This window comes from Salminus brasiliensis, chromosome 11, assembly GCF_030463535.1.
Source record: "Salminus brasiliensis chromosome 11, fSalBra1.hap2, whole genome shotgun sequence".
NCBI lineage: Eukaryota > Metazoa > Chordata > Actinopteri > Characiformes > Bryconidae > Salminus > Salminus brasiliensis.
The window spans coordinates 10,564,624-10,583,285 of record NC_132888.1 but is presented as its reverse complement, the minus strand read 5'-3'; the positions used below and the strand labels follow the sequence as shown (position 1 = coordinate 10,583,285).

The 18,662-nt window shown below is 39.9% G+C and overlaps 1 protein-coding gene and 1 long non-coding RNA gene across 2 annotated transcripts in view; both read left to right on the top strand.

Moving 5' to 3' along the window:
- crppa (CDP-L-ribitol pyrophosphorylase A) overlaps positions 1-5,529 on the top strand; it is a 36,944-nt gene extending 31,415 nt beyond the window's left edge. The window contains exon 10 of the mRNA XM_072691650.1: positions 5,327-5,529. Coding sequence (XP_072547751.1) covers positions 5,327-5,431 — 105 coding nt within the window. The 3' untranslated portion in view covers positions 5,432-5,529. The remainder of the gene's footprint in view (positions 1-5,326) is intronic.
- A 1,632-nt stretch (positions 5,530-7,161) lies between these two features.
- On the top strand, positions 7,162-18,431 carry LOC140565625 (uncharacterized). Its single transcript, XR_011980608.1, has 3 exons — positions 7,162-7,769; positions 9,248-9,361; positions 17,808-18,431. It is a non-coding gene; the product is annotated as an uncharacterized lncRNA (long non-coding RNA).
- Positions 18,432-18,662: the final 231 nt, after the last annotated feature.

Below are 18,662 nucleotides of genomic sequence, written 5' to 3'. Positions count from 1 at the left end.
TCACAATTAAATTTATTTGTATAGTAACACAGCAGGTGTTCTCACAAGGCAGATTTACAGCAAACCGGGTCCAAGCCTCTTTTGAATAAGACTATGGCAGCAATGGCAAGAAAATCTGCCTCAGAAGCAAAGGAAAAAGGTTTGAGAGGAACCAAGACTCAAAAAGGGAACCCATCCTCCTGGAATAATGTTGGAATAATGCTGAATTATGATTAACGTGAGAACAAACCATGGGTTATGAGAATGGAAGTAAGTGCAGGACACATGCTTCGTATTACTGTAGAGGGCATGGGAATGAGGTGATGATGTGTAGAGTCAGTGCGGGATAAACAGTCACAATTATGCAACATCATCCCTTTGTGGACAAATTGATGCAAACATTCAGAGCAGACCAGCTAGAAAGTGGATAGCCAGATCAAGGCAGGAGGGATACAGACAGCTTGACCAGCTCATCCCAGATAGAGAGACAGAAAAAGGAACAAAAAGAAAGGAAAAAAACAGAGGACTTAAGGCTTGTTTATACTCCATGTTAAATATGGATATGGACGGAAATGAGCAGTACCACTGGAAATCGTGGGGGCAGCGACCACTGTCATATGGACACAACGAAGAAACTTAGACAGTGGTCATGTTTTGCTTGAACTATTGGCTACACTGCCCCCAACTTTTTTTTTTTAACAATGTTTACAGACTTCTGCTACTTTTTCATCTTTTTGACGAAAGTGGATCTACTGCTGTACATCTTAATCAGCGTTAATCAAGGACACATAAAAGTATGTTTAAAGTGAATGTTACAATGTTTGAGTATAAATGAGACTTTAAAGGATTACCACAATTATCAACAATTGTGGTGGGAGGTTGTGGAGGGAGAATCTGATCCAGAGGAAAGACAGGCAGCAGCACCTAGCCGCAAACAAACTGATGCCAGCATCAAGTGGACAGCGGTAAAGGAAAACAAACACTTGAGCGTTTGAGAGAACAGATGGATTCCTGTGGAAAGAGAAGTGTTATAAGTATAATAACTATTTTAGCATTTATTTAGCAACAAAAAATGGGAGTAATAGATAACCTAAAACTCAAAAAAAACCAAAGAAGAACATTTTCAGTCAAGATTTAAAGAATGAGATTTGAGTCCTAAACTAGAACAGGAAGGTTGTTCCAAAGTTCATGAGCTTTATGAGAGAAAGCACTTACCCCTGCACTATTTTTTTCAAATCAAGAAATGCGTGACAAGTTGTGCGATACACTGAGATCACTAAGACCTTACAGGGCCAAACCATTGAGAGCTTTTCTTGCCAGGAGAAGTGTTTTATAATCGATTCAGAATTTACCAGGCAACCAGTAAAGAAACGAGAGAATTGAAGTTCAGTGGCTGAGTGGTCTAGCTCTGCATTCAGCGTCCATCCAATTTTTTAATTAGTGACTAGTTAATGCTGTTTCAGTGCTGTGATTGAGTTTAAATCCAGACTGAAAAACTTTATGAACTCCATTGATTTGCAGGCTGTTTTGCTGCTGTGATACTATTTTCTGAGAGATCTTGGCATTGAAAGGGGAAGTTGATGTTGGCCTTATGTTTTTGTTTTATATATAATTGATTTAATGGTTGCTAGTTTTGATGATTAAGACATTTATCCAAGGTTAATGGATGGGTTAATGTTGAATCAAGTATATATGAAGAACAAGTCAATTTTGATGAGCATTGGCATTCTTCTACAAATACAGCTGTAGTTGGAGACAAACTTTGCATTCAGACATGGTTCCAATTAAACCAATTTTTAAAAACAAAAAAAATATTTTTGTGAACTTGTTAATCAAAATGACAATTTCAGTTTAAACCAAGTAATTAGTTCTTGCTCTGACACTTTCATACGATGTCTGATTTCAGTGTTCCACAAATGGAAATATTCCAGTGTTATACAGGCTGTGAATCTTTGATCCTCCTTGGTGATCTTTCACTGGCTTTCATGACTCGCCTGCTTTTTTTTTTTTAATTTGTGTTTTTCCAGTGTTGCTGTCGTGTCGCCCCAATAACAAAACAAACCACATGAACAGTGTTGTGTTTAGTTGTGGTTACGTTTCTTTAGCATTATAGACAAGGCTGAAAAACAGTACTGCACACAGTATTTTCCACTGACCTCAGGAACACGTGGGTGGCTTTCTCCAGTTTTGTTTTCAATTCTATGACTTAAAAGCCTTATTCAGAAAATCCAAAGAATGGTTTCATACATGTTTATCTTGTTTTTCAGACAAACACACCCAGGTCAAATGGAGGGACTGAACAGGCAGTTGAGGGTTAACAGACCCTAAAAGCAACACTTTCTGTTGACTGCTCACAGATGTATTGGCTTTGTACCCAGTGCGTCTTACCATTAATTGGGGGGGTAAAAAGAAAAGTGACTTTGTCACATCCTTAAGAAACACAAGAAACCTCTTTTTAATCATTTCCATGTCAGGGTCAAATGTAAATTTTAGAAAAATTACTGCCGTCCATGAGGAATGCTGGTTATATTATCAGATCATGTTCAGATGTGCTTACAGAAAACATTTTTTTAATAAGTGAGACGCTTTGGTTTGGTTTGGAAATGTATGGAATAATCCATGTTCTCAGAGTCATATCGAGTTTGATATACTGTTGTAATTACTCAAAATTGAGCAGAATTGACAAACTTTCAGCTGATTGCAAAATACCAAGTAAACAAGACCAATTTCATTAGCTCAACACAAGCACTTTCAACTGCTGCGGGTTTAGAATTATTTAACCCCCTCAATAAAATCCCTCATAAGAGCACACATCTGCAAATTAGGTGGGAAATCAAGGGCTTCATTATTTGCATCAGGTGTGCTTGAAATAAAACACATCAAATACCTGGACTGGCTGGTAGTTTGTTGACTGTGAAATTTAATAACAGCATAAATAAATGTAAGCAAATCAAGTCAAAACAGTTGTCCAGAAAGTTCAGAGAAGAGAGCATTGCCTTGCTCAAACAAGGAAAAGGATACAAAAAGATAACAAAGGCAATGAACGCTCCTAGAAATACAGTTGGAAGAACAGTTTACTGGCTCCGCAACCGGGCCGTGGACATCAGATTGCTGAGGAGGCAGGTGGTCAAAAACCCTTAAGTCAGTGCAAAAGTAAAATGCATACTAAGCGCTAAAGGTCCCCATGGCCCTGCACCTCCTCTGACCCTTGCAAGAAGGATTCAGTTAGTTATTGGGAAATTCTAAGAGAAAATGTCATGCCTTCTGTGAGGAAGCTGAAACTTGGGGGTCACTGGTCCTTCCGACTGCACAGTGATCTTAAGCATACCTAAATGTCTTCCAGAGCTTGGTTTCAGAAGAAGTCCCGGAAGATTTTGGAGTGGTCATCACAGTCGCCTGACTTGAACCCCATAGTATATATTTGGTGGGATTTGAAGAATGTGGTTGCAGCAGCAAACCCATGAATATTAGAGACCTGGAGGCCACTGCCCATAAGGAATGGGTTATGGTTCTTCAGGAATGCTGCCAGAAGCTGTTTTCTGGAAATGCATCACGCTCGCAGCGGGTCATAACAGCAAAAGGTACTAAAGTAAGTACTAAAGGCTTATTATATAAGCTGTGTTGAGCTATTTAAATTGGTCTTTGGTTTGTTTTTATTTCAAACAGCTGAAAGCTTGGTACATTTTGCTAGTAAACCTAATTTGCTGTGGGGAGTGAATACTTTCGATTGCAACTGTAGGTATATTTCCTAGTCATGGAGGGCTGTCACTGGTATACAAAAAAAAGAATATCAGTTAAAGTTTACCTTCTTGAAGAATCAGCAGTGATTTTTAGAGCACAATTAACTCACACATATTGCCATGGTAATATTGGGTTTTCTATATTTTCTAATATTTCTTTAAATAAATGTACTATGTACTAATCTTTAAGAGAACAAATATTGGTGCACATTTATATGGGTTTTAAAATTCACACAGGGTCAAAATTATACATTCAGCCCAACTAATTATTGATAGATATCCTCTGGAAAATTGCAACTTGACCAGACGCTTTTGGTAGCCCTTAGCAAACTTCTTGGATGAATATTTGACCACTCTTCTTAACAGAATTGGTAGAGTTCAGTGATGGAGATCTTCTTACACCCCATTTATATGCTATATGCTCTTCAGAGTCAGGGCTTTTGTTTTCGTTAGAAATATAAGTAACAGAAGTGGGATTTCTGTCATGAGGCAGTGAAGCGTCATACCGTAGGAATTCATTTAAAATAAATTCTGAAAACCTGATGTAGTTTATTCCTGAGTGGATGTGACTTAAATATAGTATGTCTGAGTTCAAATGAACCTTAACAGGGAAAGTATTTTATGTGGAAACACTAATATCATATCCAAATGGATGTTCCATTTGATTTCTGCATTTTTCTTTTTATTTCCACACACTAACGCAATTCAGGTGACAAATTAGAAGCTGCGAGACTTGGATGATCGTTATTTTGTTGGATGCCAATTAGCAGCTGATGTAAAGCACCAAAAAAGCACAAGGTCTAGCCATTAAAAACATGCCACACAAAAAGAGACTAGAGAAAGGACACAAACGAAACATGAGACCAGAAGGCCACAACGGGAGGGCAGGCATTTTAAAGAACGTGGGGCTCGACTGACTAAAAGAATAAAAGCTCTTTGGTGTCTAGCAGCCGGTTTCTTTTCTGCTGCCTAATATCACGGCCTGTAAACTGTAAAGAATGCTGAGGAAGTATCAAGTGAGACATCTTTTCCATTAAGGGCCTAAAAAAACACAATAGACCCTGAGCTTCATCTGATGCTGTTTAGGCCAAATATCAAACATCTGTATTACTGTAATGTTCCTGCACAGGTTATGTAATGAACTTGATTTCCAGATCACTTGCTTTAACTGCAGTCTCACAGTGATGGGGTGGTTCCTGTTGACTCCTTCTGGCTTCCTGTAAGCTTGTGTGGGTATCTGTGTACTCAGTATTTGTTTCCTTGTTTGGTTCCCTTGTGAAACATCTGTCTTTGTCCTGATCTGAACTGAATTAACTTTGAAATCTTTGCTTGGGAGTTTCATGTCTTGGATAATCCCTTTAACCCTGTTGTTATTATTCAGTTTATTATTTTGAATTATTTGGTAACCAATCGGTTTAGCATGTGATGTGGAGTCCCACAGGGTTCTATTTTAGGGTTTGTGAAACTGATGTTAAATGACAGCAATAAAGTTCTGAGAGTGAATAACTAAAGTGTGGGTTTACACACAGGTTAAATGCTCAGCCTTAAAAAGGGTTTATTATTATTATTATTATTATGGGAAAAACCTGTATTTTTTATTGTTGCAGGTTCCTGAGCTGTGGGAGAAGTCTGCAGAGAGACTATCAGAGATCACAGCAGCTCTCATCAGAGACAGAAACCCTGCATTTACTGGACAGCTGCTACAAGCATGAGATAAATACACACATACACACCATCCCAAGCATTCACTAAACCTACAGTACTTTCAAAACCAAGATGTTCAATAAAACTGATATCTGTTTAAGATAAACGTGTCTGTTCTTGCCACTGCTTGGAGATTAGGCTCAAGTTTGAGTTACTATGATTAACTATAAATATATAATAATAACTATGAAACTACTATATAGGTGATACACCAGAAGGATGTTAGTTAAGACCTGAAGGTTGAAGGTTTAATCACCTGAGCCGCCAGGAAGTGGGGGCGGGGGCAGTGAAGGAACAGGGCTTTTCCCCTTTTTTGACATTAATGGCTGAGGTGCCCTTGAGCAACGTACCTAACCCCCAGTTGCTCCCTGGGTGCTGAGGTGGCTGCCCTCCCCTCCGGGTGTGTGTGTTTCACACCGCCCTAATCGTTAGTGTGTGAGGTTAAATGTGGCAGCTGAGATCAGTTGTACTGCTGTGCAACAGGCTGTGAAGTAGAGCTGGGCAATATGACAATGTTTTTGCATATTGTGATAAATTTTGTTATGGTGATAACAATATTTATAAGCCTATTGAGGATATTGTTAGTGCTTAATAATCACTGACCACCTGCATGTTTCATTACAAACAGTCTAATTAGACTGGTTTAATTAGATAAAGAGCAGCAGATGTTAAATGAAAATCACTCTTCAGTACGGGAGAGTATCTGGATAGTAGTTTTTAAGGATCTGTCGCTACTGATGTTTTCAGTCTGTGAGTACATTTATCGTGATAAATATCGTCTATTGCAAAAAAAAAAGTTAAATATGAAATATTTTTACCATATCTTCCAGCCCTACTGTAAAGTGTATTTCTTATTCTATCTGAGAGCAAAGCACCACTGTTCATTATTTCGAATGCAACATGTTGGTTTACATGCACTTTGGCAATCTCAGACCTAGTCTAAGCCATGTTGTATAGTTTGTATATTATTCATCATATCCGTCTTACATCTTCCAGAGGCATTATCTGTCTTGCAGTGTGAGTGGTGTTGTGCGGTCCTGCTCAGTCCAGGCTAAAAGCATTAGAGGGCCTGTGTTTGTGAGGTAATGCTGACCTCTTGTGGAATAGTGGAAGATATTTAGCTCTCTTTGGAAAACCAGTCTTTTTCCACTAGGGGCAGTATTGGCATTTGTTTTTATCAGCCATATCGATGGAGATATCTATAGATATTTATATTTGTCTCAAAATGAAATGAAATATTTAAGTGGAAAATGGCCTTGAATGAATGAATGAATGGTCTTGAAGGGTGTGGTAGTTTTTTTTACTGCAGTTTGAATAAAGTGTAGACCACCTCTAGCTTCATCCATATGCTTAATTTCTTTTACTAATTATCTAGAGCATAATGACCAAGATTGGAACTGGTTTGTGCTTTATATAGTTTCAATATCTTAATATGTTATCTAAATATTTTTTGTTTTAGGTTAGTAGTCACAAGGCATTACTTAACCTACCAAATTGTCGCTGTCATGCAGAAATCATGCAAAAGCCTCAATTTGTGTTGTTTTTTACTTTTTGACATAATGTTCTTCACATTGTGTTAACATTTCATTATAAATAGACTAATAGAAATGCCCCAAAATGACTTGGAATAAAATCTTTTACTTTGACTTTCATTGATAATTAAGATTACTATATATAATACACTATATGTTCAAATGTTTGTGGACACCCCTTCTTCAAATGAATGCATCCATTGCTGACACAAATGTGCAAATACGCATACACCGCTTGTCTACCCCTTGTAAAGAGGTATTCATAAACATGACCTTGTTGGCACCATGAGACTAATGGCAGGCGTGGGCTCTAGGGGTATAAGCATTGAGCTATGGAGCAGTGGAACTGTACTCTGTGAAATGATGGTGCTCCATCCAGTACTTTTGGGATGAATGCGATCATACCCTCATAGCAATGCCCCAAAATCTAGTTAAGGGCCTTCTCTGGACAGTAGAAATATTTACTCCAACAAACGAAGGATGAACACATTTTTATACCCTTGATTTTGAAAGAAACATTGAATGAGCAGGTGTCCCAAAACTTTTGCCTATGTAGTAAATACCGAATGTACTATTTAATAGCACTTTATTATTACATTGCCACAGTTGTGTATTCTTTAGAAACACTAAGTCTTGTGGTCTTGTTTTATTTTTTATTTTTCTTGTTTTAACTTCAGTCTAGTGAATATTTAATATTGAAAAGGTTTTTTTTTTCTTTCTACCAAAATTGTTTACACAAGGTTTCTGGGTGATAACAGGGTGAATGTTTTATTTCCATTTAAAACAGATGCTGTAACAAAGCTCCTGTTTTCAGGTGGGTTTTGTCTTTATTTCACTGCAGATTTAAAAACACTTTGCTCTGCTGGAGCTTCTTTGGGACTTCAAACATCTACTTTCCAATTTGTTTGGCGGTTAGGCTTAACACTAGCCAGACCGGAGTGATGATGCTGACCACATTTCATAAACTGGGCTGTTTTTATAGCATTACCCTGGCCTGAGGAAAACAGGGCCTCGGACGAGCCCCTAAATTTGTGTCTGCGCTCTGGGGCCATGCAGGCCTCTCGCTCCTCCTGAGCCAACCACTGATTGCTAATTGATTATGGCCTTGGGTTTCCCGTCGGCTGAGCCAGAGTGTGAGGTAATTATGGAGGGTGGCGGGAGAGCAGGAGAGTATCCTTCCCCCCCCCTCATCCTTTCAGCTTGCAGTGGAAAAGAGTAGTGGATAGAGCAGAACCCAACAGAAATAGACAGGAACCTGGACTCATCCTTTGGTTTTCTTTGAGTGACACTTTAAAGGCCAGAACAGCCTCTGACCCACACTAAAACCAACAGCACTTCAACCATTGGAATTAATAAGTTAATTACACTGTTAAATTGTTTAAATTTAATTCTATAATTAGTTGCAAAAATGAATAACATTGTATTTTAATTCTGTATTGACAGGTTCGAGTCTACAGTTCTGGAAAGAAAGGACAAATACAATATAAATAAGCTATAAGCATAAGCTTTCCGCCCAAAGTATTTTTTATTTAGAAAATGTCTTTACCTTTTCAAAACGTTGGGAGATTAAGGCTATTTATTAGTAAAAAAATACATTTTATGAATGCAGACAAAAGTCAGTTTGTATTTTTTTCATTCAACTTCCATTTGTCCCTACCTGATATAATCATCCATAACATTAACACCACCTGTCTAATATATTTAGTAGGCCACACTCTTGCCATCACAACAGATCTGTCCATCCAAGGCATGAACTCGAGCGGCGATGGCTGCCCACCGCTCTGGGCATGTGTGCTCACTGTTACTGTGTGTGTGTGTTTGCTCACTAGTGTGTATGTGTGAGTTCGCTACACGGATGAGTTAAAGGCAGAGGTCAAATTCCATCTGTATCTGAATATAGTGTAGAATATAGTTTAGTAAGTAGTCTTGTCTTGTCTCTCTTTATTAAAACTCTAAAATCCATAGTCTTGCCAGCATTCCTGTGGGTGTTTCCAAAAGATACAAGTTGGGGAAAAATCTTCTTAAATTGTAGCAGGTTTTGGATATTTCTGGTGATAATTGGGAATTCTATGGGCTTATGTGTTCTGTTTTGTATCAGAGTCTTTAAACAGCTTTAGCAATAGAAGCTATTAAAACCAGCACTCAACTTTTAGTGCTAAAACATATCTGTGTCGCCCTCCCCTCACTTCATCCAGTCGTTCTGTGTGCACTGTTTTAATTTGTTCCACATTTCCATGTGACATGTACATATGTGAAGTGAGTGCCCCCCCCTATGTTCTTGGGAATCAGCAGGGTACAGACTCGGTGAAAGACAAGAACGGCTCTCTGTGTGAAGCCACCGCTTATGATTGAGATGGATTAACCTCTCCTCAGATGCTCTGGATCGCATGCCTCTGTGGCTTCTCGGTAAAAATGCACACACACACACACACACGCAAAAGAGAAAGACAAAGGGTTTCTGCTAATACTGGTATCACAGCTCAGGGAGTACATCTTCTATCATAAGACGTTTGATTCTAAGACCAGTGGTTGTTTGTGTGAATGGCTGTAATGGCTCACTGTCACTTTACACAAAGGTACATTGACTGCAGAGCAGATGACGATTGGGATGGTAAGGGTCTCGGAGATGGCTGAGACTCCAGATGAATGGAGGGAAGATTCAGATCTTCTCTGATCTTTCTTTTGCTACTAAATTGACTCCTTAAAACGACACACTGTCACCTGCTAGGCTTTAAAAAAGCAGAAATGAGTCAAAATCATATCACGGCAATCTGATTCCCGTGTTCTCCTGTTCTCCCAGCTGTGTGAGTTTGTGGGAAATTCGCTGTGATAGCTGCTAATTGAGAACAGCTGTGATTCCGACTCCAAAGTGCTTCAGATATTTATTCATGAGAGGGGCTTCAGTCATTTTCTGATGTCGGAGTTGCAGCATGTAAAATGCATGGTGCATCGTGGATGAAGTTCAGCCGGGGGTTTCTCTCCCCCTGGAGTTGTGCCTCTCACATTCGGCAGTTTAACTCGGTTTGTGTTCCGCACTTCCTTTGAATTCCTCTGGTTCCCTCAACAGCACCTGCTTAGAATTATAGCACAAGTCCAGCAGAGAGGCCAGGAAGATATTGACCTTATGTGTCTGTGTCTGTATGTGTGTGTGTGCACAGTGCAAAATGTTGCATGTTAAAAAATAGATCGTTTTTGTTTGATACAGATGGGTTTTCATGAAGCATTTCCTCTGTATGACATGTAGAAAGTATAAGTAAAGCAGAGCATGTGTGGAATGAGGGGGTGTGTGAGATGGACTCTGCAGAACATGACCGATGCTCAGTGCTTGGCGGCCTCCCACTGTCCTGCAGAAATGATTTATGACTGCAAATCACTCACACTCACCGCGGCCTCTGTGCAGAATTTGCAGAGGCACCATATTCACAGCACACCAAATTCTCTTCGTCCCATTCCCTGCCTCAAATCCACACGCTGTAGGTTCTTCCATTCTCTCCTTATTACAAGAGAAAGTCTTGCACCCAAGTCAGAGAGATACAGCTATTTCTATATCACCATAATCAGCGAGTTTGGCCTGTTAAAATACTACATAAACTTGGAAACACGTAGTAATGCAGTAATGCAGAAAGATATATGAGTTTCTTGTGAGATACATTACATGGACAAAATGTTTTGGGACACCTGCTCATTCATTGTTTCTGCTCAATCACCTCTTCACCTTATCCCCATCTCCCCAATTTTATCCCAAAAGTGTTGCATGGAGCACCAACCATCATTCCAGAAGACAAAGTTACACTATATATATACACATATATATATATAGCCATTACATACATTAGCATAATAGGAATTTGTAGTGCGGCACTGAATTATTGGCAAAATACAGCGTACAGATTTCATCTGCCAAACAAAAGCTTGAATTGTCAGTCAACCTTAGATCTTCATCTAATCTCCAAAACTAGATAACGAAAGCTGTTTGAAAAAAATGACAAAAACATTGAGGTGTGTACATTTATTTATTGAGCAACATTAAATATCTTTGTCGGGGGGAAGGTGGTTGAGTGTGTGATCACCAGCTTTTTAAACAAAATGAGCCATCACTTTTTCACACCGCAGAATAATATATATATATATATATATATATATATATATATATATATATGTATGTATAGAGCCATTACATACATTTGCCTAATGGGAATATGTAGTGTGGCACTAAATTGTTGGTGAAATACAGCGATGTAAAAATTCTATTTTTTTTTTTTTGATTTCTGGGACAATTTCATTTGCCAAACAAAAGCTTGAATTGTCAGTCAACATTTTTAAAGGTCTAAAGAACCATCACTTGATATAAAGGATTTTTATTTAGAAGACCAATTTAATGGTCTTCACACACATCTCTATTCTAAAAGTAGTTCTTCCACAGCATCGCTCAAAAGACCCTTCGTAGCACTTTTATTTTGAAAGTATCCAGTAGCTTTACCTGTATTTAACTGCTCCTTCAAGAGCACTGAGGTTTCTAATTGGCCATTCCGGCCTTGACCCGGCCACGAGGGCTCTGTTTTCCTCCTGACCATAGCCCTGTGTGCCTCTCCTCTTGGGTGAGCGTTACGCGCTGGCTGTGCCATAAATCCTGGTAAAGACTGGCGACTTTGCAGAAGTGGTTGTGTCAGCACACCATTGGGTGTAACAGAATCCCATCTGACCGCCATTTAGGTCATTTCCTCCCTTTAAGACCCCATATTACAGCTCTGAAGGTAGGGTTTGCCCAGAGCACAGCCCTGGACGTGAAGTGGAGAATTTGGGTAATCTAATTAGAGGCCGAGGATGGAGGCCCACAGGGCCCGAGGCTGGGGTGAAGTGGGGAAACCATGCGGGCCTAGAAACTATGCACCACAGGCTGCGATGTGGTAATGTCTGAGGGACTAATTCTTCCGCAAGGACACAAAGCAGGACCCTCGCTGGCTCTGGAGGCGACGGCCACTTCCCCTACCCTGATGAGGGAGAGAGAGATGAAGTGAAAATGATAGAAAGAGAGTCACAGGGAGGGAGAGAGAGAGAGCGAGAGAGGCCGACGTGATTTATGCCCTGTGATTGAGACACAAAAATAAATGCAGGCTCTTAGAGAGGAAAACACAAGCCATAAAACAAAGTACAAGCTCAGACGTTTTCTCTTTCGCAACCTCAAATGATTGCAGTCCCTCTCCACCATGTCAAAGCCAATCGTTTTGGGTTTTGTCACAAGAGCTTTTATGATAGCGTCTTAAAGGAAGAGGGCATTGTTTTCCCTTTAAGCTCCAGAAGGCCATGGACTGAATAATTACAGACCTGGAGAGCACTCTGCTTTTATCAGAACTGCAGGAATAGTGAAGAGAAGCCTCATTTAAACACTGACTATTTCCATCATTCTTCATTAAGCACTGAACTGCTGCTCCTTGCTGCAATGCACTGCTGCAGTACACTCTTCAAAATAAAGGTGCTACAATTGGTTCTTTGTGAGAAACCATGGAAGAACCACCTTTAGTTCCATTAAGAGCCATGCCTGGAAAAACCTTTTTAAAAGCTTATCAATTTCATCAATTTAAAGGTTCGTCACTCTATATTACAAACATATGACCTTCCTCATCCACCCACTTACCCAGTTTTTACCCAGGAGCGGTTGTTTTGCTGGTCCGCCTAGAGCAAAAACACATTTTCACATAAGCTCACCTTTGTGGAGTGATTGTGTGCCTCCTGGCTCTTATTTTGCTGGTGTTCCTGCACAGTTAAATTGCGTGACTCCAGAAAGCATGGTTCTTCACTGTTTGAGTGTTTATATCCAAGGAAAATAATGAAAATCAATGAACGGATGAGCGTTGGCCTTGAAGGGGCAGTTTTGCTTACTGACTGGCTGAGTGAGAGAATGAGTGACTGACTGATTGATTGCCTCTTATTTGCCTAGAAAAGACATTTTCTGGTACTGAGGACTACATTTTGCCACGAAACTAACAAGCATATGTGCTGCTGAGGGAAGATGTAATCTTAGGTAAGCTGAAGTTGTGTCTCCTTGTTTAAAACCATAGCATCGCCATTGCAGCATTAACATCACTATTGCAGAAACAGCCTCCCCACTGCGCCGGCCTCTAGCCACCGGCTACGCCCAGCGCCACTATTGCTGCGTTAGCATTGTTTTTTCTTGCTTTCCGGACCTGGGAGCACTTGCTATGAGAGTCCCGTATATTTGGTTAAGTGTGAAAGCTGTTTTTTAGCCAGGGTCTGGCCAGGGAACCGATCTCCTGTCCTTCTAAAATCAGTGGTCTGAGTGCCACGTGTTGTGTTGCGTGATTGGTTCATTTTGTCACATGACTACTTTGACTTATTGATATATGCCTAGAACAAAAACACATTTTCACATAAGCTCACCTTTATGGAGTGATTGTGTGCACTGAGAGCATCATGAAAAATACATGTCTGGTGTTGGCCTGCGTGTTTTGCTGGTGTTCCTGCACAGTTAAATTGCGTGACTCCAGAAAGCATGGTTCTTCACTGTTTGAGTGTTTATATCCAAGGAAAATAATGAAAATCAATAAACACATGAACCAAGCTCTGACTATTTCGCAAAAATGTGCGCAGAAAAGTGACGTTCGCAATCGCACTGTTGATCCACAGTTCAAATGGAATTCTTCTGTGTGAAAGAAAGCCAGCTATAACGAGCTCCTTTACCAAGAAGCAGTCCTAAGTGCTGACCTTTGTATTTGGGACAAGTGTGTAACACCCCTATTTTCAGGACACTGAAATCCGTCATTATGAGAGTAGAGTTGTGAACAGTTCTGCGGTTTCAAAACAAATTTAAGAAAATTCTCTGGAAGATATTGAGGCCCAAAGTTTTTTACGGAACCAACAGTAGTTTTTCTATGCCGTTGCTCTCAGAACCAGTCGTAGCACCTTATTGTTTTGAGTGTATACCATTAGATCGTCCTGCACCCTAAGACACTTAGCACAAGTTCAGCTGGAGTAATCAGAGAGAGAAGGTCCATCGGTCTTTAGGTAAACATGGTGGATGGTTCGTGACACAGCCCATTTAGCGAGAAACTAACACATCATGGGGTGTTTGATCAGCATTATTTATATGACTCACCACAAGTGTGGCAATGGGAGTTTCCCAGGCTTTCATGTGTTGGCAAGCTTTTAACACACACAGATAGTCAGCCACACACTCAGCATTCCGCACTCTTCACTTTAAGGTGTTTATTTATCGTGAGGGAAGCGTAATGATGTCTTGATTACACAGTAACAGATCTGACATGGTTTTTGAATGATTGAAGTGGCTATTGTGAAGGTATGGGAGAATTTGTAAACCATCCCACTGATTCAATTGCGTGTTGGTCAGAACACCTTCAAAACTTACCATAAAAGCTCTGAAAAAAAAAAATATATATATATACATATATATTAGAATTGTAAACATTTTTCATATTAATATATTTATAAATGCACTTAAATATCACTCAAATATATATACAAAAATATAAAAACATGTAAAAAAATAAAATAAATGACACATTTGTCTTTACATTGACTTTAAGTATTACTTGCGTCCAGAGTTGTGCTCTGTTTTTATTAAAAGTACAAATGACCTAAAAACATTATTGAGTACCAGTTCAATGGTGTCGCATTTGAATAGCTTACTTAACATGATAGCAGGACACCCTGACAGAGAAACACTGAAATCTAAGTCTGCTCATTAATATACACTCACTTAGAACTTCATTAGGAACAGCTGTACATCTACTCATTCATGCAATTACCTAATCAGACAATTGTGTGGCAGCAGTGGATTCCACATTAAACCCTGCATAAAGGGAAGCAAAAAGCTTCAGGTAATGTCCACATTAAACATCAGAATCAGGTGATCTCAGTGATTTTGGGTGAGGCATGATTGTTGGTGCCAGACGGACTGGTCGGACTATTTCTATACACAACAGTCTCTATAGTTTCCTCAGAGTGCTGTAATTAAGAAAAAACACTCAGTGGGCGACAGTTCTGCAGATGAAACGCCTCGTTGGTGAGAGAGGTTAACTGAGAATGGCCACACTAGTTCAAGCTGACAGAAAGGCTATGGTTACTCAGACAACCAGAACAACTTTGAGGTGGTTGGGCTACAAAAGCAGAAGACCCCATCGAGTTCTGCTTCTGTCAGTCAAGAACAGAAGGCTGAGGCTGAAGTGGGTCACCAAACCTGGACAGTTGACGATAATTAATGGATAATAATTTTTTTTATTTCTGCTGAGGCACACAGATGGTAGGGGGCCACAATTTACCCACAATTTATTATCTTCTGATGACTACTTCCAGCATGATAATCCAACATGTTACCATGCAAAGTAGCCTTCCAATCATCTTCGGGATGTGGTGGAATGGAAGTTTGAAAAAACTGCAGCTGCATGCCAACATGGACCAGAATCTCAAAGAAATGTTTCCAAGACCTTGTGGAACTGAGGCTGCTTAAGAGCAATGGGAGGCAATTCCCAATATTAGCAATAGTGTTCGTATTAAAGAGCTCAGTAAGTGTATATTATATACACATGCTGTTTACAGGTCCACCCTGGCAGTCCCCAAAAGGAAGAGCCTAAACTCATCAGCCATTTTTTTATGACCTTCTTGTGTTAGCCATCCTCTGGACCTTCATCAATAGTAATTTTCTGACCACGGAACTGCTCTTGACTGGACATTTTTTTGGGTGGCAGATCAATCTCAACCTAGCAGTAATCACTGGCATGTAAAAGTTCCTTCCAGACTAGTGGATCTAATACACTCGTACCACTGCCACACACACACACAGACTTACTAACATGCCAGTGTCACTGCTGTGCTAAGAATGATCCACCACCCAAATTATAGTAGGTCGACAGACGTCTGTGGTCAGAAACTGGCCAATGATTAATTGAGTAAAGCGTTACTGACGAATTGTGCATGACAACAAACAGTCTACAGTCTTTAATTGTATATATAGTGGACCTAAAGTAGTCAGTGGGTGTAAGTAGAAGGTAGGTGTTCCTAATAGAGTGTATAAGCTAATGTGGGTATTCATCAGTGGAGCCTATAGTTTCAGACTAAAATAACAGGCCTATAATTAGAGAGTCTTTAATAAGCCTGGCTTGGACATCACTCTAGATACTGTTTGATTGTAGGAGTAAAGTTGAGCAGACTCGATCAATTACAGCAATTATGAGTCTGGAAATAATCAGAACCTGGAACAGATGGAATTGAATCTGATTAGTTTTCACCAGCTGAAGCAGTCAAGGTCAGAACAACACACAGTTAAGAACTGTTACTCAGTGTTCAGGCTGTTCCTTGCCCTTAATGTCTTTGAGAACTGCTGTGCAGAGGGAGATGCAGTAGCCTACAGTGATGCTGTTTTTTCTTGCTGATGAACTTGGTGTAAAACATAATATACTTTAAAAGTCAGAGGTGTGCACAATCGCAAAGCACTACAGACAGTATGCTGTCTCCAGTGTAACAGCAAAATTGCAGTAGATGAATTTTTAATATACAGTTATGTAAAAGTCAGAGACCAGCATTGATTTTTTTTTTTTACCTCAAAAAAGCCATATTTTATAATATTAGCCATAATATTAGCAGTAAAAACATTATCTTCTACAGTGGCATATGTCAAGGTAGGCAGCAAGTGAACAGTCAGTTCTTGAAGGTGATAAAGGTGTTAAAAGCAGGACAAATGGGCAAGCACAAGAACCTGAGCCAATTTGGACAAGAACCAAATTGTGATGGCTAGACAACTGGGTCAGATCTTCTCCAAAACATCAGGCAGGTCTTGTGGGGTTTTTCTGGTAGGCAGTGGTCAGTACCTACCAAAAGCGCTCCAAGAAATGACAACCTGTGAACCGTTCATGGGTACCTATGTTTTTTTGATGCGATCCATGAAGGCCTCAACCCCTCACGACTTAAAGGATCTGCCGCTAACATTAGTTAGGAAGCCTTCAGAGGTCTTGTGGAGTCCATGCCTCGACTAGTTGTGGCAGAACAAGGAGGCCTTCTCAATAGTAGATAGCTGGTACTAATGTTATGGCTGAAGTGTAGAAGTTATTTATTACAGCAGAAGCTTCAACAACTAAATATAATATCAAATGTTGTAGGATTTAGTGCATCCACCTTTTCCCTTTATTACAACTTCCATTTGTTTAGTTCTTCTCGAGATCTTTCCACACACTTTTTTCTTCTTTTATTTTCCAAGTAAAGCCCTGGGATGGTGCTGAGCTCTCTACTCTACTCTGCTTTGGCCAGACCATTGTTCTAAGAACACCAACAGCTTCAGCAGTTTGATTTCCTTTAAAGTCTTCTTGGTCAGCGCCACATCCTTTTAGACCCACAACATTGAGTCATCTCCTCAGAGTGGAAGAGTGAAGAGAAACACTTGTGGACTTTCTCAAAGATGAACGTTTTAAGCTGTTTGTCTGATGGCTGCAGTTTTGGTGGCCTACCAGGTCTTGCATGATTGCTAGGGGTCTCTTGTTTTCTATATCTTCTAGTCTTTCCATGTTATAATGGAACTGGGCTATTGTATATCAGATAGCCTCGAGATCTTGCCATTTCGCCTAGAATTGCTCTGAAATGGTGTAATGAGTAAGTGTAACTAGTTACTGCTCCCTGTAGCTCTATGTCAGGGCGGTTTGAAGACATCAGGACAAAAACTGATAGCGATCTACAACAGAATGAGTGACATTAGTTTGGGACAGCTTTCTCACTTTCACAAACAAACACACTTGACCCATTTACACATCAACTATGACAAATACGGAACTGAGGTTGATGAGGTGAGGCACTCTTAACCTTTCTGCATTCTCCATTTGCCCCATAGCCGGAGCTGGCAGTGGCGTGAGGGGACTTTCATGCAGACACCAACGCGTTTCAATATCCTTCCATTGTCCTGAGGCTGCGTCATGGCCTGAGCATGTGGCTGGAGGTGGGATGAGGATGGAGCTGGCTACTGGTCCAGGCCTGATTAGGGCCTGATGGGATTGTTGTGGATCTGTGTAGGGAAATGCTCCAGAGCCCCGCTTCCCACTGTAAGAGAGGGAGAGGTCCAGCATAACAGCTCCCCTGGGCAATATGTGTGTGTATGTGCATGTGTGCATGACCCCAGCTGGAGAAAAATGCAAGGGTCACCGAGTTCTGTTGGCTTGGATCTAAATTTGACTGACAGCACACAAGGCGAAACCAACCATTTTAGCCTGGCTCATTCCTCAGAAACCATTACACTTCCATTTGATGGAGGCTATTTTTATTTCACATGCCAGATACATATACAGGACTGCTACTGGGTCATCAGCCCACATGTGTATTACACGGATGTTATTACTGTAGTCTTATTTTCTGAGTTTCGACGGGAGCTGTTTGAGATTGAAACTTTACAGTGGTAAACAAAATGAAACATAGCAACTTACTGTTAATATAAAAAGTAGCATTAGTTGAGTTTCTTACATTTTCTCACTAATTATATATATATATATATATATATATATATATACAGTCATGCCCGAAAGTATTCATACCCCTGTCAAAGTTTGACTTAAATTTACTTTTATTTAACCAGAAATTATATTTTTGCCTTGAAACGACACAGGCATCTCCCAGGAGATAACACGATGATGTACAAGAGGCATCATTGTGGGAAAAAATATTTCTCAGCTTTTATACACATTTGAACAAAAAG